Consider the following 23,585-nt stretch of genomic DNA (forward strand, 5'->3'; position numbering starts at 1 on the left):
GCAATATATGGATATTTAGCTTCAACTGTTTTACTTCATCCAGACCAAAGCTCACATTGATACAAAGATGTAAATCAAGGTTTATAACAGACAAGCTGTACGTTCTATGACTGTAATGGAGGACAAAGGAGCAAAGAACCACCTGACATGAAGTGGAGCTCTTTCAGAGGCTCTTTCTCTTATCATTTTGAAAACAGATACAGTTTAGTTGACATATCCTCTCTCCTAACCTTAACGCTACTAGTTCGGCTAACGTGGCTAACTTTACTTAGGTCCACTATTTATTTAATTGATTGAGACTCCCAGATACAAGCAAATATGGTCATTTAAAATTACATTTATGCGAGTAATACTGATAAGGTATTTATCTTTTTTTCACCACCAAATGGTTACACAAGTAACCCTAGCTCCATGCTTTTTAGATGAGGCTTGGCTGAAACCATAAGTCAAGTTGCTAAAAGTGAATCAACGCCTTCTTACCAATAAAAATTGTCAGTAGTCATGGTATAAGGCAGTTGAAACCACACCCAGTCAACACCATCCATTAGAGTTTACTCCAACCTGACAGGAACCATCGACAACATAGGGGAGTTATAGCTTCTAAACTTCTGACACTTCTGCCATCATCATAACCTGGGGTGTATCTATAAATACAGCAGATTTGTATCTGTATCTCAAATTACAGCGGATTCTTTTACTCTCGCACCTAGACTGTGAAACACACAGACACAGACAGTCAGGGTAAAGGAGACTGCACAGAGTGAAAAGCCAGAGGGGCTTGAAACATGGAACCAAAGACAAAGGGTTCTGACTTCTGTGGAGCAGCGGACATCACAGCCACACCCTATCGCACAAACTCTGCGGGTGATGAAGAGCCCGTCCTAAAACAGTACTGATGAAGCAAACTACACAGCAATGATCTGAATATATCCTCATTCGTTACATATAGGCTATTAATCTACATACTGTCAGGTCTTTCCTCTGTTGTATTGGAATGACACCATTTCCTGTTTCTCTAGTTACTAAAATCTGAAATGACAGCTTCAAAAAGTAGAATTGAAAGATGTTGCTTCAGTGATCTTGAAAGGGGGCGCTAACCTTTGGTGGTGACTATCTTCGAGGTGAGCTCCAGAGTCTCGATGTCCTCAGATCCAATGTTTTCCAAGGTGATGGTCATCTTCTGGGTCTCTCCATTGAACAGCTGGACGGACACAGTGCTGGACAGTTCTTCTTTGGACATAGGCTGAGGCGTGTGCGCTGACCTGTTCAGATTTTTGGGAGCACAAAGAAGGTTTCAGTGATTTTAGGTAGTAGAATTTCCAGTTTTTTGTAGCCTTGATTCCATTCCTGAGAATGCCTCTCGAGTGGGTGCATTAACAGTGGGTTTTGGTGATGTGAAAAGAAGAAGCCATAAGTGCTACAGCTCTGCGCTGGTAGCACCTCGAAGAGTGACGTCAAAGCAGAAGGTCTGGATACAGTGAGCGCTTCCAAGAGACCACAGATTACATTTTCATACGATTTGCTTCATTCATATGTCTGCCACGGTTTTCTTTCAGCGCCAGGGAGTAAAAAGGTTTTCCAAATCAAAAGCTGCCAAAGTGCTGTACTTAGAGGCAGGGTGTTTACCTGTCATTTTTTAGTAGTGATACTCAGTAGTAATAACTGATTATTTCCCTTTACTCTCAAGTTTCCTATTTTTTTACTGCATCATAAATGTTCACCTTTTAAGATGCACATGGAAACAAGTTCACCTGCTACTGTGACATGTAAGGGTTATACAGGGACTGCAGCCATTTCAGACATAGGAAATAAAGCTCCAAGAATATTATCAATTTTGTATTCTTTATGAAATCAAAATTCCCAACATGTGTTTCTCACTATTTGAAATGTTCACTGTCATACAGCACACTACCCTGGATTTGTTTTTGAGTTGAATGTGGATTTTGTAGCTGTAATTGTCACATCAGTTTAGGACAGACTGAAGGGAGAGGACAGTAACTGAATGTGAATTTCAGATATTTTCAAATATCAAACATCGTATATATTAAATGATTCAATCAAATCATATTGGTTCTGAAATTATTGATACATTTTGCTGGTGGTATTTATTTCAACAAATATGATTTTACCTAATTTTAAAAGTCTTTGAATAAAATGTAATCTCAAAGTTTCATACACACTCAAGTCTATTGTTATGTCTTTATGTTAGAAACAAAGTTTGGCTTAAGAAAACAAATCTGGTGCTGACCTGAGTTATAAGTATGACTCTGCTAATCTGTATGAAAGACTGCTGGTGTTTAGGGATGAGTTTTGAACTCATTATAAGATCACAACAAGGTTACTGTAAAATAACTGTAGCTTGTAATAGTTGTGACCAATTAAATCCAAACTTAGCGTAAAAATTACCACTTTAACAAACATCAGTATAATTAGAACAACATAAAATGAGAAAAAATGTATTTGACGTGTACTTTGACTTTTCAATTTAATGCAGCCAGCCACTAGGTAGCAATCGGGCCGCTTTGGCTTCCCTTTAGTGGAGGAAAGATACTTAACATGAGTCAATACATAAACATTACATAAGCCGATGAGTTATCTTTTGTCACTTGTTGAGAAAGTGAGTATCAACATTGTCCAAGTACAGTGCACTCTGTGAGCAGCAGGACAATGACACATTTTTCATTATTTTGGCTCTGCACTCCAGCTGGGTGCGTGTGAAATGAAACAATGACTATGAGGTCAAAGTGCTGACGTTCGGCTCGGAGGCTGCTTGCGGGTGTTCACATCACTTGTGGGTGAACAGAGTATGACTCGTTGCCCTTTCATATTGTCATGGCCAAACAGCAATGTTATTGTCCGTACAGTCATGTCACCTGACCTCAGTTAACTCAGCATGTGTTGTCAACTTGCCGGAATGACAGACTCAACACAAGCACCAGAGTGAGACCACATATTAACATTTTTGTTTATTGTTGTATGCATGTTGTTACTATGGACTGTATATAAAAATGGACAACGCTTCTCCACTTCCTCCCACTATCAAGAAATGAAGCTAAATTATCCTGGAGGTCCCACCAATACACACAGTTGTGGGGATCTACCGTGTTCTCATTACATCAAATAACGAATCAAAACCAATCTTACCAGAAAAATGAACACTTGGACAAACATCAGTGTGATAAGAACTACCTCAAATGACAGAAACTATCTTTTAAATGTATTTGACATACCATGACTTTTTCTATCCAGACTGTAGTGGCCTGCGATATTCTAATTAGTCCAACCACAGTTTGATAATGAACAAAAAACTTCTCATTATAATATAAGAGATCTCTACCTTGGTGTGTGCAGCGCTATTTGCAGCATGCTCGTGCCACTGCAAACTACCACATGACCGCGTTGTGGTTCATACAGTTTTTCAGTACATGAAGACACCTGACACTTTCAGCTGCAGTCGTGTCATGCAATGCAGTTCTTTCTCTCGCTCAAGAGTTCATCTGTTACGCTTTAGTCTGTGCACCTGTCGTGCGTGAGAATAACCTTTGTGCGCATACACCCCCCTTACAGCCATAGATTGAATATGTTCTGTGGGAAACACTGTTTTGAGTTTGGTTCAGGTCCCACCCGCTAACATGGAGAAGACAGGGTTTATGACCTACACTTCAGCCAGCCACCAGGTGGTGATCGAGATGCTTTGGCTTCACTTTTGGGGAGCGGTTATGTCATCCATCTTTATACACAGTCAAAAGTTGTTACCCTAAAATTGCAGATTTATGATTTTTCTATCTAAAGTGGATGGAAAATGCCCTCAAATGACTATGTCAGTACATTTCAATTTGCTTAAGTAAAGGTAAAACACCATGCAAAATCTGTCCTCCAGTTTATGGCCTGTGATGTACGCTTGCCAAATGATCTGGCATGATAGTTCATCAAATTGTGGCCGTCCCACATGTTGCATAACATCTGTTAAATGTTAGCTGTTATGAGCTGCGGCCCAATGCAGCCAGTGAGAGTTAAAACAATACTTGTAGCTTCAGTGAATAATATCAGTCATAAAGAAGAGCTTTTTGTTGTTACACAGACGTCACCATATGAGGGCAGAGAGTTTCTGACCGTGGTAGGGATGTGCTGAGCTGGAGGCGAGGAAGGGAGGGAATGACCTCCACCAAACAGCCACTCGTCTTCACGCTAGGCAGGAGCTCCAGCAGGCAGTCGCTGGCCACACCAAACACTGATGTGTGGTAACCTGGGTTCAAATGTAAAGGAGGGTGATATAGTTTTAACAGTGGAATGTTTTTCAAAATTCAAGAGATCACACTTAGTTTGACCATCTTATTATCGTGTGCAGTATCTGACTGATGGAATAGGTTTCCAGTTGGATTTACCGATGACAGTGATGTTGCCGGCTGTACGAGGGACGCCAACCAGAGTGACGGGGTACAGGCCAGACTCTGCAGGCAGGGACAGGCCAGCAGGCAGAGATTCAAACTCCACTCCCGAGGTCATCAGACCCTGAATACAACATAAAATATGATGGGCAATGATCAACATGAAACAAGACCAAAAAATACATTTCAACCAAACAGGAAAAAAAGAATGATTCTTCGTGCAAGTCTGAACCAGACGGGAGCAGGCAGACTCTTTGCCACCATCATGGAACAGGTTCTTAATTTTATACCAAAAAGAGCGAAATTAAATTGGTTCAGAACTTGGTTCAGAAAAGTCAGTTCCTATACGGTACCAAAAAAAGCAGATTTTCAAGAGAAAAACTGACAACAAATAAAATAATCTCACAACTCTTACTCAACACTTTGCGCTCTCCATTAACACATGTGCACAACTGGAAAAATCGTGATGTCTCCAGTCCACATGTGTCTGGAGAATGTTTCCTTTGATATTGATCATGTAAATCTAATGTAATATAATACTTCAGCAGTGCATGTAAATGTTAGCAGGACTGAGAACAGTGTGGTTTCTGCCCACTGTTACAGTCTGGGACACCATCTGTAGGGTGTCAGTATCTTAAAAAAGCTAAATAATCAGCAGTGATATTGAGTGATATGTGCAATGTGTTCTCAAATTGGCTGAAGTGTCAAAAACTGATCAGCTGAGCCTCACTTGTAGCTTAAAAAAAAGCTGTGTGTGTGTGTGTGTGTGTGTGTGTGTGTGTGTGTGTGTGTGTGTGTGTGTGTGTGTGTGTGTGTGTGTGTGTGTGTGTGTGTGTGTGTGTGTGTGTCTTTCTCTTTTTTTCCATTGAGCGTGTAATCATGCCCCCTCAGAATAACTGTATTTACATTCTGAGTACACAGCGCTCGGCTGCACGAGGCAGACTGAGGTGACGTAATGACTGCTTCAATCCCGAGCAGCAGACACTACCTCACTAGAGGGACGGCTGCCGAAGAGCTGAGCCTCCGAGGTGCCACGGCTGTGATTTAACCTCCACTTCCCTTCACTTCAGGACATCAGACGCCTTTATTGGTTCGCACAAGTATCAGTGTTAACCTATTGGAAATAGTTCATTTGCATATAGCTTTGAAAAGGTTAATGAGCCTGTTTCATTAATAATAACGATTAGAGCACGTGCAGAGTGAATTGTATTGTTTTAGCTTGTGTGCATCGACTTCATCGTACGACAATGACCACTTAACCCTTTGTTTTGCTTTACCTAATACTACGATAACTGTACAATTATCATTTATGATTATAAGAGTTGGTAGCAACATAAGAAACACAGATTTCTAGGAAAGACATTTATCCTTGTAGTACTTTGCCTAAATATTACATACAATGCTGGGGTACATATTAGTTTCTTTAAACGAAGTAAACACTTGATCCTTCTTTACAGCAAATAACTGTGCTGTCCTAAGATCAGTGAATAAAAAACAAACCTAAAAGTATCATTTGTCATTTTACTTTTTTGTGGGGAGAATGACACAGACATGTGACGGTGACCTCTCTAAAAAATGAAAGGTTGAGGGTTGTGGTAAAAAGCACTGCTTTAATAGAAAATCAATAAAGCACAAGAGGAAAGCTGGGTAATAGCCATGAAGTTGCGTGGTGACGGAGAAGGAGTGCCGGTCTTGCCAAACTGCTCGGTCACCTTGGTGACGGAAGATGGAAAAGTGACCTTGTGTGTGCATTTGTTTCCCAGTGTGTTTTGAAGAGCCGGGTTTATGTACAGTGGATAGACAGTTGCTCTGGTCTAACAGCAGTCACATTGTCTGGGGTACAGACGAGCTCTTAGCAGCCTGCGTCACCGTGTCTGCCTCGACCTGCGTGACTCTACAACAACACCTGATGTTCCCAGCTGCTGTGGAGCTGTGAGGGGCTTCAGCCTCCATCTGTGACCTGATCATTTCACCTGTAGGTGGGGAGGAATTACCTGACTCCTTGTCACTGTTTGACCTTGCCTGTTTGATTGTTTCATTTCAGTACCCAGAACATTAAGGTTGCCCCACTCGGGTGCAAATATTGCTTTACAGTTGTTTCTCTTAATGATGACTCCTCAAGTATAAACACATTCCAGATGTTCTGAACCGGAGGTCGCCTGCAACAGCAGTGTCTGTAACAGCATGTGCCATTATCAGACGATGCATAACAGCTAAATCAAGCAGCAAGCCCTGTCCAAGTCTATTTGACAGACAGCCGCCACAGTTAAAGAGGCCACTGTCTTCGTTCACACTGTGTGAATGAAAATGAAACTTTCACGGCAATTTGTTCTTGACTTTCCAAATAATTAAAGGCAACATCCCTTTTGACAGGTAGAACACCGGGTGCGATGCGGTGTGGGCCATTGCCGTCTAACAGCTGAAAGTAGGGCTCTCTGTCTGCTGGCCTTTCATTGACCCCAATGACTGCTTTGCATTTCAAGGTGGTCCCACATCACTGCATCCGTAAACAGACAGCAGTGAGCAGGAAGAAAAGCAATTTATTTGGTAATTTGGTCATCTTTTGTACCCTCAAACCTGATAAAGTGGCTCAACTCAGGTGTGCATGTGCGTGTGCGTCCGTGTCAGTGTGTGTGCATGTGTGTGCTAAAGAACTCCCAAGTGAGTGACAGAGTGTAGGTCTCCAGTACGACCGGAGTTCTTTTAATACGAAAATGTTCACAAGTTAAAAAGCTGCAAGTCACCAGCAGTTATTAAACACTACAACTAAATTGGAGTTGCTGATGTCTGATGGCTCTTTTCAAACTTTTATTCTGGAGAGAACAAGAAAGCCAATTCTCTTGTGCTTATATGTATAGAACCTATCTGGTATGACAGGAGGGCATGTAAAACCATAAAACTAATGGTACCACGGGGGCGCCTGTGCCTCTCCCTCGTGTTGCTCTCCTACTGTCAGGAGCGAGAAGAGTTTGTTCTCACCATCTCATACGATCATTACAGTATTAAACTGTCAAAAAAAAAAGCTTTTAGGGGATCGAGGAAGACGCTGGGGCAGAATCACTTGCCCTGCTGCAATTCATTTGTGGCTGCAGTGGGACGGTTTGTACTACTGGTGTGAGAAAACTTGGCAAACTTCCCGTTCCCCCAGAGCTGTGGTAATGAATTAGATATTATATCGATTATATTGAAACAGCAAAACTTTAAAGTATATGTTACAATAGAACATTTGAAGTTCAAGTGTATTAAATTTCACCTACCATGTTTTCTACTCGAAGTTCATAAGGCATGGGGTTGTAGACCATGAACTGCACTTCACAAACATCTCCTTGAACCCACTGGAACTCTGGGTAAAGAAAAAAAATGTACACATTAGAATAAGATACCAGTGGCTTTAAAACACATTTGTATGTAATGAGCTGACGGAAGTTAACCCTGAAGCTACACTGCTATAAAAGTGCAAAGGCAGTCAGTCAGTGATAAATGATGAAACCAAAAATGTTTTTTTTATGTGGAGTTAATGAGTGTGTGTGTGTAATATGTGTATACACATAAATAAATAAACATATACATATATGTATGCATATACAGTACATACATGCCTATATATGAGTGAAAGTCCTTTCAACAAATTGGAGCTCATTACATTACGTGTATGGAATGAGGGGATCAACAATCATATACGAGTGTTATGTTCAGATGCACACGCTTTTTGAACCATATGAATTTACACCTTCTGTGCAAAAAATAACATTAACTGGAATTGATCATCAGCTGTTGAAGTTGAGACCTTCAGTGAGTCATTGTTAGTTTACAGAATGACATTTATTGAGCTGTTGTGATGATCTACCGGCAGGATTAATCAAATTATGTCCGGACCTACTTAAATTGACTCCAGAGAAATGTGAATTCTGTAAAAGGCAGGTTAGCCAAGGTGTTCAGAAAATATTTTTGAAAAGAGAAAATGCAGTTATTGATTCCTACAGGAGAGAAAAGTTGAATTTCAGCCTATTTACTCACAGCCCAGTGTTACTTTTTTTTAAATGAAGACATTCCAGCTCTGCACTGCAGAATCCATCATTCCTGAGTGAGACGCTGAAAGGTTCTCTTAGACTTAGACGCTCCTTTGGTCCCTCTGTGGATGCCATACCCATCTCCACTTTCAGATGTAACACATTCTAGTCCATTTCGAAGACCCATTGCTGTAAATAGACTTGCAAAATAGGCTCTAAAAATCCTAGCTTAGACTCCGGCAGGAAAGGGGATTTACGGGAGGCGAACTGCAGCCGTGCACCTTGGGAAATTAAGTCAGTCAAAAGAAAGATATCTATAATATGAAGAATGTCTGGAAACCCCTCACGAACTTTGCTCTGGCTCACATACGCTCTCTTAGCCGGCCAATTAAGTGTGACACACACACACCTCAGGAGCAAGACAAACCGATTGGATTGCTTCCATCTTATCTGTGTTGCCTCAGTCCAAACTCATCAAGTGTCTGTTGAGATTCTGCGCTAATCTCTAAAGGATTCAGCATTTTGAAACCTCACCGTGAAAAGCGATAATTAATGTTTCGAGTCAATGCATGGCTGTGTGGTTAGTTTCAAACCGTTTCGTTGCTTAAAAGGACAAATGATTTTGTCAAACTCTTTTTTGTGTCTTGCGAAAGTCATTTTTTTATTGACCAGAGGCAGAACTCAAGATGTTTCTCCAGCAGAGAAATGTTCTGTAAAACTATCATCAGTCTTTCACACTGAATAATACATGACCACAATGCCTGGACATTTGAGCAAAAGTCCTGCATGTTCAGTGAAGCAGAGCAGAGGAACATAACCGAAGCTGAGCTTTTGCATTTGTCTAAAATTATGAGTCATTAGCACCTCAGATGGAGACACGTAGATAGTTAATACTGTCATTGGAAACATTTAAACAGCCCGAATGAAAAATAAATACACAACAAACCAAAAGTGCTTCGTCTGTGTGACAGATGTTGAGTCGTGAGACTGATGGTGAAAGAACAGTATATTCTTGACCTGAGAAATGCTTGTAACCCCCTATGTGCCTGGGCCTTCACTTAGATATATGAGAATGGACTATGGGTGAGAGGCCTTTGCTGTTAGAGACCCAACACTGTGGCACAGTGCACCTACTGAGTAAAAATGCAAGATCCCAAGTGTCATTTAAATCTCTCTTATCACAAAGCTTGTACAAATTAGTATGTTCTATTTTTGTGGGTAACTCCATTTAATTCCCCTCAATTTTATGAATTGATTGTACTTAATTGCTGTTCTTTTATTTTCCTTTTTCATTCTTTTTGGAGCTTTGTTAAGAAAAGTGCTACATAAATAAGTTTAGTATTATCTGCTGAGGAGGACTGTGAAATGACATTCTTATGAAAACCCTACTTGCAGTAGAGGTGGTCAAAACTAAACTGGAATGGGGTTTAAAATGCTGACCATGTATTCACAATGTCCATTGATCAAGTCTGACTGGGAATATTACAGGGATTATTATTTAATTTAGCTCAAAATCCAAAAGTAAATTTAAAAAAGGAGGTATAAGGTGGTGTACTGTTCTCTGACCTTCATGCATGTATTATAAGAACTGAATACCAGATTTGAATCCAAGTCTCTCGTCCAAACCAACAAAGTTTTCTCGCTTTTATCTTAGCTTGCACGCTGCACAGCCCACTGGATAAGCCCATTACTCTTTCTCCCCTCGGTGCTGCCTGCTTGGCCTGGCTTGACACACAAATGTACATTGGGTTGAAATCATGCATATAAAAATAGCTCTAATAGGCTGTGGGAAGGTTTTTGCAAATTAAAAACCATCGTGATTCAAACATTTATAAAGCAGAGAGTAATAATTCATTTTTTTTTGCGGTTGGAAGTGTCCTGTCAACAATTTAAGAGATGTTCAACTTTTCTGTTGCAATACCATAATTGGGCACCGGGGTTAATCGGAAAACAAGGCAGTATCTCAGACTGTGTATGAAGATGGACGACAGGACAGCTCCACAAAAAAGAAGCCAAAGAGTCTTGATTGCCCCCTGGTGGCTATCATCCTGCATCCTCCATGTTACAGGATAGTACATGCATCAGTCCTACACTGATAACTTCCCCTTAGTTTCACCCTCAAAGCTGAAAGTCAGCACTTTAACCCCACATCTCACAATAATTGTTTCATTTAACATTCAATGTGGTGGAGTACAGAGGCAAAGCAATAGAAACTGAGCCACTGTCCAAACAGTGACGACTAGAGGACTTGCTCACATACCAGGGTAATAGCCTGTGATCCGCATCAAAATGAGCAGAAAGCTGTAGACTGGATAGTTCTTAAAACTGAGACTCAGAGCAATGAAAGGGAGAAAAATCTACCTTTAGAAAACTTCTTATTTATGGCTTAACATCAATAGGATTCATCGCATTGTGACTTAAAAAGGAAGAAAATACACACATATATAGATATATATATATATATAGAGATATATATATATATATATATATACATACAGACACTGTAAATGTTAACAGCTGCGGAACATATCGGGGCATAATGTCCTCAAGAATATCCCTACTGTTCATATTTCACTGATAACAAGGTAAGTTCAATACCTTGTTTCTCCTGGTTAAAAAGTCCACACTGTGATAGGATGATAAAAAGGAGAAATGAGGTCACCGCTAATATTATAGAGCTGCACATGTTGCAAACCCCGTTTGCAGTTGTCTTAGAAAGCAGAAACAACACTTAGATTTGTATGGGAAGTGCCTCCATGTGTTCTCTGTGAGATGAATACATGTTCACAGTTAACACATCCATCAAAATAATTGATTTCTGCAGTTGCAGCGTGCTGGGAGATGCCTTGAATGAGTTAAGAGAGAATGGTAACTTCATTAGCTGGCAGCTAGCTCCCCAGAGGCTCAGAGACTAAGGGGCAAAGGCATGTGTGAAATTATTCTCCGAAATCTCACAGCACTGTAGTGCGCCACAGGAATGTCTGACTTTCAACATCGAAATCCTGATCAAAGAAACATGAATATGAATTATTTCATGCATTCTGAATGATTACGTTTATTTATTTATCATTGAATGACATTGAATTGCTGTTTTGTCCGGAGTTCAGTGCATGTCTGAAAGCAGCTTCAGAGTGGCTGTTTGTGGTGAGTAAAGCATAAGTCTGTTAACCAGAAAACAGGGGAAATCAGGAATAAAAGGCTATTACTGTTAAAACTTTACCGTCAATCCACAGTTGATAATATAAAATAATATAAAAAAAATTGGGGGCTTTAATTTAAATGGCCTTTTCTCTATATCATGGCTTAGTTATAGTTATGGCTTCTTATAGTGCAGTTACTTGTAATGTAACTATATCTACTTACCACAGTTCACTCTGGCTAATAAAGAAACTGAAACCAAATAGGTTTCCCTATGCTACTAGGTAATAAAACAACAAAAGACAACCACTGTTCAGTAATAGAATTTCAAAGATTTTAAAACGAACAATCGCTGAGAATGAAGGATTCTAATCTTCTGCAATAAAAAGAAGAAGTACTTAGAAGACACAGATACTATGACGGCTTTGCTTATTAGTCAGACAGCAACAGCGTTTGGAGACTAGATGAATTTTATAAAAGCGCAGAAGGAGAATAGAAACTTAAAAGATGAAAAAAAAAAAAAGCATCCTGCAGTGAAAGTGGCACATTATAAATCAGAGTTAGTCTCAAAACTGATCATCAGTATCATTCCTCACGTAGCTGTGCATCTTCTACTAATGTACCTTCATATTAACTGTTTGGAGACTTTGACTTGACATTGATTTCACAAGTATAGTTTGATAAAACAAAATCTTTGAAACAAAAGATGTAAACTTCTGCTTCAAAAGCCCATAAATGGATCTCCGAGGGCTTCAAAGGGCTAAGAGATGAACGGGGCCCTGTATGATGTCCCTGCCTCAGCATTACCAACATGTTGCTGTTATACAAGCTGAAGACACAAACAGCCACATTCCTTTCTCACTGCTGCTCAACTGCAATGTTAAATTGGACTTTGTTTGATGACTCTTCATCTGGGATCAAATGAAACTCATGGAATTGTGTTACTCAGGACAGAGATGATTGACTGCAGCAAAGTGCTGAGCCTGTCACTGCTGCGTTCCCATGGATAAGCTGTGTGTTTCTTTCGCAGTCGGGGCATTTGTAAGAACCACTGATTGATTCAACACTGGACTGGATAAGATATTGTTAAGGCTTTGTTTACAAGGGGTCCATAACAGAAGTGGGGGAAGAGACACGGGGTCATGGATAAATAAAAACAATGAATTCTACACTCGGAACTACAGTGGAACACTCTCCCAATTAAAGAAATAAAGAAATAAAAAAATGAAAATGTCACTCGGTAGTGCAAACCTCCGCAAAGGCCCAACAATCCCGGTAAATTCAATCAAGCTGCAACAAGGGGCGCAAGACGAGATCAGCGAGAACTTGTGATAGCTGCGCACCTATGTTTACATCATGCTACTGGAACTTGCAATAAACACAACAGAGAGAGAACTGCTGGAGTTTCAGTAATCAACAAGTGCTTTTGTTGGTGCTAGAAAAACATTTTAGGTCTTTACACTGTTAACAAATAGGTATGGTGGTGGTCTAGGTGTGCAGCTGTCGCGAGTTCCTGCTGATCTCGGCTCGTGCCCCTTGGGCGGGAGCTTGTGCAGGGACAACAGCATTTTATGTTTAAGCGAGTTTTCCCCAGAGTACAAATAGATTCCTCAAATGTCTATTAGCAGGTGAATGTAACTCTAGGATACATTACTACACTTAGGTGGAAGATAATTACAGAAATGAATAGCCAACTGGAATGAAATATATTTTCAGGTTTTATATTCTACTGATGTATAGTAATTGCAGGCATATCATGAGAGAAATGGCAGCAGTTGGCCAATATCGTTCAGCTGTGATTATGCAAAATTGTGAATTAGTGCACTTACGTAGACATATTAAGGGAGATAAGCCTGGAGTGGATAGACTGCACTCAGAGAAGTAGTCTCCATGATAAATCTGTCATGTTTGCAATGACTGGACGTAATAAAGATAAAAATTTGGGCCCTTGAATATTCCTGAGAACAAAGAGACACCTGGTCCAGTGATATAAGTGGAGCTCAATGAGTTTAAAATGAGAAAATAATCAAATCTTCTTGTCCTGAACACAATCTAATCTGAGATGGCGGAAGCACAGGCCCCATAAAGGCTTTAGACTTCTGCCAGGCAAAACACTGCAAGGGAAGTATACACACAAAATCTGATGATCAACAAAGAACTTAACAAGTGTGAAGTTTTGATAAACAGCAGAAGAATTTTCATAGTGAAGGATCTGCAATGTAAACAACATCACTCCTTTTCCCCGTGTTTCTGAAATAGACGTTTCTTCAAGTTTCTTCAAGCTGTCGCTGTCAAGTAAACATATTTTTTGTTGCTTATAGTAAAGTTTCCATGAACACATTTTAACATATTTTTTTCTAGATTCATAAGAGGTCACTGAGACCTTTGACCACTCAAACATAATCTGTGATTTCAGGTGAGTTGTACCAGATGTAATCAAATTCCAGACGGGCAGTCGTAATATATCATATCACAGGGATGTGAGGTCACCGTGACCTTGACCTTTAAACACCAAACGGTAATAAGTCCATCTTTGAGTCTAAGTTAATGTTTGTACCAAATTTGAAAACATTCCCTCAAGCTGATCTTCCAAGTGTCCGGAAGCCCCGACATTCATATTCGACTCGAAGCCTAAAAGTCCTCTGATATCCTCCTCTGAGCCATGCTCACGTTCGCACACACACCAGAGAACCACCCACACACTGCACACAAGCTCTCGCCCAAGGGCACGCGCGGGGTCGTGGACTTTAAGGACACTTGGATGACACCACACGAGCCATATGAAGACACCTTGGCTGCAACGCTGTTTACCCGAGACTCCTAAAGTGCTTTGTGGACTCAAACACTTCACCCATCCCTCCATTGGCAAAGTGGTGAGTAGATAATAAGCAAATTTCTATTTTTCGCTGAACTATCCCTTTAAGATATCACGTTCAAGAAAACAAACATACTTTGAGAGGCCACCTTTGACCTTTGGCTACCAAAATCTAAAAAATCAAGCGAGGTATTCTTGAGTCCAAGTGAATATTTGTACCAAATGTGAAAGTGTGATTCCTTCACGGCGTTCCAGAGACATTGCCTTCACAAGGCAAAAAATGTGCCTAGTGCCACGTGAATGTTTGTACCAAATTACAGAAGAACTTCCCTCAAGGTATTCTGGAGAAATCGTGTTCATGAGAATGGGACTACGGACAACCAGAAAATGTAATGCCTCTGGCCACTTGCTCCCATTCCACCAAACTTCCGAGAGCTTTCAATACACACAGGGCTAAAATCACTGCATGTTCACTTCATGTTTCATGTTCGATGTGGTTGTAGAACAGAGTTGACCATTTCAAAATTATTTGTCATGGCAGCCCTTAATTTCAAATGGCAATGTCATGTGTTTATATGGATGTATAGCAATGTGTGTTTGTGTAAGTAGGTTGGGATTAACAAACTGAAATCTGATTGGACGTACCTATCTTCTTACAGCGCTCCTCTCCTCTGCTGTGCATGATGATTGGGGAGTAGATAAAGGGGCTGGCAGTGGTCATGTTGTCTCCCAGCAGGCTTTTCACTTTGTGGGGCCGCAGACTGACGGGCAGGTTGAGGAGCTTCACTGATCTAGTTGGAGCATCACAGGAGAAGGCACAGCAATGACGTGAGCTACTAATTGTATCTGCTGTAATTTTACACAAGCATCCAAAGATAAGCTCACCCCAAACATGATCACCTCACGCTAAATCTGTGGTGTTCAATTAGTTCACAGTTCGCTTTTGAGTCACAACAATATGATCCACGTTTTTGCAATGAATACTATCCCAGTACATTAGATGGTATCTGAAATACCACTCCTTCTTAGGGGTTACAGGCTCAGCAAACCAATACAAATTGAGGTAGAGACACTTGGAGAAAGTGTGTATTCTACATTTTCCTGGACCAGCTCCTGTTGATCCATCACAAGGTGCCTTGTCAATATAATCTAGTAGATAAAGACTCCTGCACAAAGTAACTGTTGCTCATTCAATAATAAACATTACAGGTTATGATTAAAGGCTTTATGGTCAGGGACTAATGACCCTGACCATAAAGTTGAAAGTTTTTTTTAACTGCTTCATTGGCAATGCACAGTTTCTGTTGGTTTGTTTCCAGCTCTCCAGTACTGACGCTAACTGCAGAGTGCAGTCGTCTTATTTGACTTCGGGCAGACTAGTCTTGCTTTGAGGAACATTTTGCTGTCAGTGAAGTTATTTTCCTGCTGCAAAAGCATGAAATTGGTGTCCATACTGCAGCACATAGTGTTAAATGTGATGCAACACTGGAAACAAATAATGGCCCAGAAACGGGTTTGTTTTGTCTCCATTGTGTGGTCATGTGTCTTTAAAGGAAAAGCCTGATTACTATATGTTATAGAGCTCCAACAAAAACAACACATCAACGGGTCCCACCATCACTATGGCTAATAGGTTGCCTCATTAGCCTGAACACCCACTCACTTATTTTGCATTGATTCCACAAAAACTGTTCCACTGCTGTAAATATACACTATTTACTCCAGTTTGAATTTAGGTTGTCAACAAATACTCAAATTTAAAAGAGGAACAAGACATTCTATAGTAAAATTAAAAGGCTTCACGTTTGCAGCCTGAGTCACTGCACCGAATACGCTGCATGACAAAAGTCCCACAATATCACTTTCATTGATTGAGAATGAAATGTAGGTCACATTAAAAAATGCAAATCATTCAAAAAAGAGTGGAGGCTCGTGGTAAAGTTGTATGACATTTGGATGTAAGCTACAGTTGCAGTTAAAACACATGCATGCACTGCAGTAATGAAAGAAAGAAGGTACATATTTGTTTTAACTGTGAGTTAAAACGCTCATTTGTTTTATTAAAACTACACTATCCTGTTCTTTCAGTGAAAAATATAAAATAAAAGTATATAATTAAAACCTTTTTGACATATTGTGTGTATGAGTGGTATTGAGACGGACTAAAATTGGTGGTTTTGGTTTTCAAATTGGTCAATATGAAAATTATGAAATTATCTATGATTTTCAACATTATTAAAAAAGTTAATTGCACTTTAAGGTAGCACAAATTATTCCAGATTTCTAATTTTGATAATTTTTCTACTTAAAAGTCAAGCCGACATGTGACAAGATACAGAAAAGGTAACGGTATCTGTGACACTTCTCTCCTACCGGACAATGGGAAGCTTTGTAAAGGGCACCGGAGGGAGCTTCAGGCCATCAGGAAGGGTGATGACCTCCATTCCACCCGGACACTTGGAGGTGTAGTTCTCCAGGCTCTGGGTCACTTCTTTCTTCTCTATAAACGGGGAAAAAAAGCATATAACAGTCGGAAAACCGCTGAGCACACAGCTACAAAGAAATCTATAAATACAATTAACCACAGATTTGACAGTAACAATTATGACACAACACAATCCCCCCCCCCACCACCCACCCAGAGCATTTTCACCCAATCTCAGCCATATAAATTAACTGGACATTAATGACCTGTGAGATGATTCTCTCGCAGCAATAAGAGCTCCAGCCTTCAAGTACAATTGTAAGTTTTATTGTACCATCAATACCTTTTGAGGGAACATTACTGCTCAGCCAGCTGGACAATTTGCTTTGGCAGTGCAAGTTTCAAGAGGGTCCATAAAAGGGGAGAGGGATATTTGCTTGCTAAGATTTCACACAGATCTATAACCCTTTATAGGTGAACATTAGCAGGTCTTATGATAGGCTGGTGCATTTCAACACTTTATTGTACATTTGAAAAAGAACTGTTCTGTAAAAATACTGAGAAATATACTATAGACAATGTTTATTAATCGGCTGTCTAAGATATAATGTACATATGGGATGAAACGTTAGTATTAAAAGCCAAAAGGATAAGTGCGAGGATTTATGTCAGTTTTTGTTCAGTTAAAAACTGTCCAACTACACAGTGAAAATACATTTAAGAGGGAGTCGACTGCATCAGATTGGAAATAAAAAAACAACGGCGGAAAGTGAAGGGTGAAAAAAACAAAAGGAAGAAAATGGGAAAAGGAGGAAATGAAGTGGGATGGAGATGGACTGAGGAAGGAATCGGTGGGAGGGGGAAGAAGCGCCAAAGGAATAAAATAGCCAGAGATGAATGGAGTGATGGCTCAGTTGTCCTGGCTCACAGCTTTGGTGATTGATGGCATGACTGTCCATCTTTTTTCTTGTTTGCCGTGTCTCAGTGATTGGAGGCCACTCCAGGACAGAAAGTGGAACAGAGATCGCGTGTTCAAAGCAAAAAGTAATTTCACCCAGTAAAAGCTAAACATAGAGTTTTTTTCAAATTTCACTGTAGGAGGCCTCTTATGTAGAAATTAAAGGTTTTTTTTAATGTTGATGTTTTAGTAAGTTTTCAGGGAAATGTAATATTGCAACGTTCGCTGAATGATTACCTTCAAATTAAATGTTATTTCTTACAATATGATTAAATAAAGTCAGCATGTATCCTTCGAAGTAAAAGCTAAATTCTTTGGAAATTGAAAAATACCATTAAAACTTTTAAAGCTGTAAAAATATTTGTTTTTGTTTCGCATTAGCTAATGGGTGTCATGAGCATATAAACTTTATCATATTTCTTGACTGATGCCTGCTTCTTTCAGAGTTCTAATGTATGACTCTTAAGATGCTAAATATGGAGATCATTTACTGCAGAAATGCAAAAAGACTAATGTGAATTGATGAATTCCAGAAAAGCTACAATCTAGAAACCCCATTAAACTGAGTGCAGATTTGAGGACTTTTTGAGCTGATCAAAATAATTATGCATACAAAAAGAACGACCTCATAAAACATGGATATGTATGATCAATACATTAAAATAATAAAATGAATGTCTTAATGAATAGTTCAGTTGATTAACCCTAACATCTAATCAATAATACCTACAGGTTGCAGATATTCCATCGTTTAGCATCTGTGTCCACTCATCACCTTAAAAGGTTCAGTGTGTACGCTTTAGGTTAAAGGGATCTTTTGGCAGAAACTGAATATAAAATAATCCTAGTGATGTTTTCTCTAGTGTGTCTCATCTAAATTGTATGAATTGTTGTTTTCTTTACCCTAGAATGGGCCCTTTATATTTAAATTCTACTCTACGGAGGCCGCCTTGTTTTTACTGTAGTCCAAACTGCACAAACTTAACACCTCCCACAGGTTCTCTTTCCTGCTTCGAAGGGGAGGGTGAGGTGAGGGGTATTCAGCTGCAACATGCAATTTCACCACTAGATGTCACTAAATTCTACACACTGAACCTTTAAGTTGTTGGCGTGTATCTGGGACCATTGGCATTAGCTTTCTCTCAGCCATTTAGCACGTTGGTCAATGGTGGACAAATGCTGTGACAAAGCACTGTTTGAGATTTCAGTCACCCACAACACAATCTCTTAAATTTAGGTTTCCTCTTGACGATACTGTGAGGATTACAAATTCTGAACAATTACCATTTGTTCACCCTTGGGTAATATGCGGTGTTAAGCTGTTAAAATTATAATTTTCACCAAAGGCAAAACATTTGCTTCCCTGTCCCTAATCAATGACATTTTCTTGAGGTCAGATTGGTGAGTTGGAGCCCCTCGATAACCAAACCCATGGGTTTCAGTAGAAGAAAACACAATATTTTGTTGACTTGTTTCTCTCTTGCTTTCTTCACCGAGCCTATTATAAGCCTGACAGGTGGAACACACTGTCCAGATAAGCAAAGACACATTTTTACACTTAACGAAAAAAGGTAGGAGAAAAGGTGCAGCTCTCTCATTTCACAAACTAAACAATCTCATCTCCAAGTGTCACTCGTCAAGAAAAAGAATTGAAGGCAGGATGAAAGGCCGCATGGGTAAAAGTTTTCTCGGAATCCTCTCCTGTGAAAACTGAACTTACATCATCACCCTGTTGTACAACTTAAGAGCAGCAGCGAGACACTTTCTAAATTTGCACCTGCTCAATCTGCCTTCATCTAACAAGTTTGTTTGCAGTTCTCCTTTCCTGGCAACCACTTCATTACGGCAGCACTTTCAAGAGGTTGACGTGAACGAGCATTCATTTCTGAATAAACAGTGAAATAATGCTCACACTGTGCAAATTAGTGTGACTGTACTGAGGGGGTTCAGGTATTCCGACACCATCTTTTGTATTAACGCCTCCCAGTTTGTGAGGATAGATCGAAAATAATTCGTAAAGCAGCAGGTGACACTCAATTTGTCAAGAGCAAACAACATATTGATTCAATTGATGCTCCATAACCACAGTCTTTCAGGTGTGTTCTACTGCACCAAACGTTCAATCTCCCTCCCTCCTTGTGTTCCTTATTACTTGATGTGTCTTCTCTCTGCTGTTTACACAAAATGAGGCATTAGTTGCTAGGCTGTCACTTTTTATTCCAAATTCGAATAATCATTCAAACTTGGGTGGAAATGTTCACATTCGAACTGTAATGACCTGTTCGATTTCAAAATATACATCTGAAGTAGTTTGTCTCCTGATCCAGGAGAGGGCGCTGACCATCAGCTTGACCCATCACATGCCCTCTTTACTGACTTACTGTACTGACTGGTAATCTTACGTTGTTTTGCTACGAAAATCGAGGACGCTATGATCATGACACCAAAGTATCTGAAAAGTGGCTGTGGAAGTATTTGGAGTTCTACACCTTAGATGCCCAAGTAAAAAATCCTGTCATGACAAATTCGTTCAAAAAAAATGTTTTGATAAAGTGATGGCATAGCTCCCATGGTAGAGCTGGGGTCCCTCTATACTGAGACTTCAAGCAAGTCACTCCCCCTCTCTCTTTCTTTCCGTCATGCTTAAAACTGTTCTATCAAAATAAAGGTGAAAAGCCCAAAATATCACTTAACTATAACTGTATCTTTTTTAGCAGCCTAACAGTACACAAAGCAGTGTAGGAGCAACAATGGGGCAGGTTGTAAAGTAAAGTGACCACAAAATGAACTGTGATGGAAGTCGAGAGGGGAAATGGAAACCGAGGGCAGCACAACACCAGATAGCACAAGGCAGGGCAGCACAGCTCTGCACAACAGCGCTGTCAGCAGCCCGGCAGGAGAGACGCTCCATGGTGAGATAGGATTTCAGCTCTATGATGGAGATGCCAAAGTGTAGCCCACTTCCTCTGCCTCTGTGGAGATATGATGTTTCCTCAACACAGATGATGATTAAAGATGTTTTTCAGGGTAAAACACGAGATTCATGTACAGAAGTGAGGTAAGGAGCAGTTGAGCTTAGAGCGAATTACATATTTCTCCTTTCTGTAGATACGATATAATGGAAAATATGACAAACAATGTAGTGTTTAGAAAAAAAACACTATAATGAGCCGATATTAATAACTAAAATTATTAGTTTTATTATACTAGCTTCTAGGCAATGTATCTCTGTGTGAAAGGCCCCATGAGACGGAGACTGACAGCTTAACAGTGTGATGTGCAAATTAAGAATGACATGTAAATGGTGAGTAGTTAGATGTAGTTTGGCTGAAGTGTTACTATCATTTGTATGATGGATGATAAGCTAAGTACATCAAATAGAACCGTATATTTGGTCCTTTTGCTAATGTCAAACTAAATAATGGAACAGTTACAAGATGACAATCAGACCAGGATAATTGATGTTGACAATTTGTTTATATAATTCAACAATTTCTTTTAAGTTTATGGCCTCGAACTTTGAGGCACTCGCGATGTGACTCTGTTTGAATTTTCCTGATTCTTTGAGATTTTTTACAATTTGATGAAATAAAAAAAAATCAGCAGTACAGTTGACGGCCCCCCAGACATCTTGTATATAAGCTGCTCTTTAAGACTCATCATTTTTAGACACCATTTTATTGACACTAATGGGACGATATGAGACGAGGGCTTCGAGTGCCTTTAACGACAATGCAGACAATGGGAACATTTTCAAAAGGTGATTTGTCAAATTATGCTGTGAAATGAAAACAAGTAACAGACCAAGAACAGAAATGTCAACAGTTTTATGAATAATTTAGATTGTTCTGGTTGCTATTTCCAGCAAGAAGCCAGAAGCAAAAGAACATGCATCAAGCGGAACATTAATCATCAAAACAGTAAAAGCTACAGCTGAAAAAAAGAGCCATTGTGGACTGAAAACTGACTGAGCAACTGAAAGGGTGATTCATATTTCAGGTATGATATTCAGCATTTAAAAGTAAAAAATACATAAATCTCTATTTTTGAGAGTTTACACAAATTGTTGCATGCACTGCTACATGTTGACTTGTTGTGTTCTTGCAGAGATGGCAGGATTGGTGGTACAAATTTGGCATTTGGGTGAAAAAGTAATTACCATCGTTGCTAGTGTATGTGTTTTCTCTATTTACTGTAAAAATGTCACGCAGAGAAGCGCCGGGTCGGCCAATAACCTGTGGCTGCTGCAGAAAACTCAAGCCTCAATATGAAGTCCTCGAAGAAAACCTGCTCCAGAGTGAACCCAATTTCCCTTTTCAGCACGACGACTTAAGACATATAGCCAAGAAATGCTGAAGTGGTGTCAGGACAAGTTTGATTGTCCCCGAGTGGCCAAAGACTAAACTTAAAGCCTAATGAGGTCTTTTCACAAACACTTCCCATCCAATCGGACGGAGCTTGAGAGGATCTTCCAAGAAGAATTGGATAAAGGGCTCAAATCCAGGTGTTCTACAAAGTACTGAATTAAAGGGAGTTGTATAAATAACATATTTCCATTATTTTATGTGAATGCATTTGCAAAAATGTATAAAGACATATTTTTACACCGTCATTATGGTTTTTTGATTGCTGATTGATGGGTAAAATGTACCAGTTGTATACATTTATAGTTGAATCTGCAATACAATAATGTAAATGAAAGGGTCAGAATATATATTTTTGAAGCCACTGCGCATCAAAGTATATTGTCACACTAAAAAAAAACATGAAGATCAGGCTTTTGTATCTCCAGAGTGCTTATCTTTTTTCCTTTGGCATTACTATTCCCAGACTGCAACCCCCAGACAACAATTTCAATTTACTCGCTGGAAAAATTAAATTAGCTATTTTAGCTAAAAGGTGCAACAATTTCAGTGTTCATTGCAAAGACACATTTAAAACATCACATATTTTTCTCAGAATATAAGCGATTTAGGTTATTTAGTTGGTTTCTACCTCAAGAGGATCAGTAACTGGTGGTGAGTGATGGTTTACCCATCATTAAATCACTTGAGGTAATAAACAGACATATACTCTGTGCCTGATGCAGAAATTCTAGCCAACAGCTTATTAGAATAATGAATTTTGGGAAATAACACCAGCTGTCAACTTTTCCATTATATTTTACTGTATTAGTCCCTTCGTGTTTTCCCAAATGTTGCAAGCTACAGAGTTCAGAAACACTAAAAACAGCAACAAGCACAAGCACAACCACCTGAGACACCCAACGGTCAAAATGCAATTACCACAATGTTTTTAATCTTGCAGCCAGATGGGTAAATGGTAATAACAGGTTAAAAAAAAAGCCCATCAAGGTAAGACAATTTCTAAATTTAAACTGATGAGAGACTAAGACTGATGAGAGAGACAGTATGGAAACTCAATGCTGACAAGGGGACGGTGTGCGGGCTCCAAAATCTCATGAGTGATCTGTTGTGCAACACTGTGTTTGGCATTATGGACACATGTGGAGCTAGGATTCAATGCCAGGGGGCTTTTGTTGTAATTTGCACTGAGGCTGAAAATCAGTGAGGTAAATTTAAAATTACATTATAACCTACAGAGACATCAGCCCTGATTCAAAACCTTTTTTAATTCAACATCACATATTAAGCCTTGCACATTAAAGAAAGACAATCATTCTGAACATTATGGGCTGGGGATGATAAACTCTAAAAAACATATGGGAGATACACAGCAACAAATGCATAACAACAATAATGAAATACCACTGAAGCCTTTTAAACAGAGCACTAAATGTTTTAAACATAATTGTAGAGGAATATTTCTCCTAAAAGGTTTGAATCTACTT

The 23,585-nt window shown here is 39.5% G+C and overlaps 1 protein-coding gene across 4 annotated transcripts in view; it reads right to left on the reverse strand.

The window, feature by feature from the left end:
- Positions 1–23,585, reverse strand: part of trappc9 (trafficking protein particle complex subunit 9) — a 194,704-nt gene that overhangs the window by 151,267 nt on the left and 19,852 nt on the right. For all 4 annotated transcript variants that reach the window (XM_035182133.2, XM_035182131.2, XM_035182130.2 and 1 more), the window contains 6 exons: positions 16,725–16,851; positions 14,997–15,142; positions 7,646–7,731; positions 4,386–4,512; positions 4,114–4,246; positions 1,099–1,262 (listed from right to left, as the gene is read on the reverse strand). In XM_035182133.2, the coding sequence (XP_035038024.1) occupies positions 1,099–1,262; positions 4,114–4,246; positions 4,386–4,512; positions 7,646–7,731; positions 14,997–15,142; positions 16,725–16,851 (783 nt within the window). The remainder of the gene's footprint in view (positions 1–1,098; positions 1,263–4,113; positions 4,247–4,385; positions 4,513–7,645; positions 7,732–14,996; positions 15,143–16,724; positions 16,852–23,585) is intronic.

The sequence above is a fragment of the Hippoglossus stenolepis genome, chromosome 17, assembly GCF_022539355.2.
Source record: "Hippoglossus stenolepis isolate QCI-W04-F060 chromosome 17, HSTE1.2, whole genome shotgun sequence".
In the NCBI taxonomy this organism is placed as follows: Eukaryota; Metazoa; Chordata; class Actinopteri; order Pleuronectiformes; family Pleuronectidae; genus Hippoglossus; species Hippoglossus stenolepis.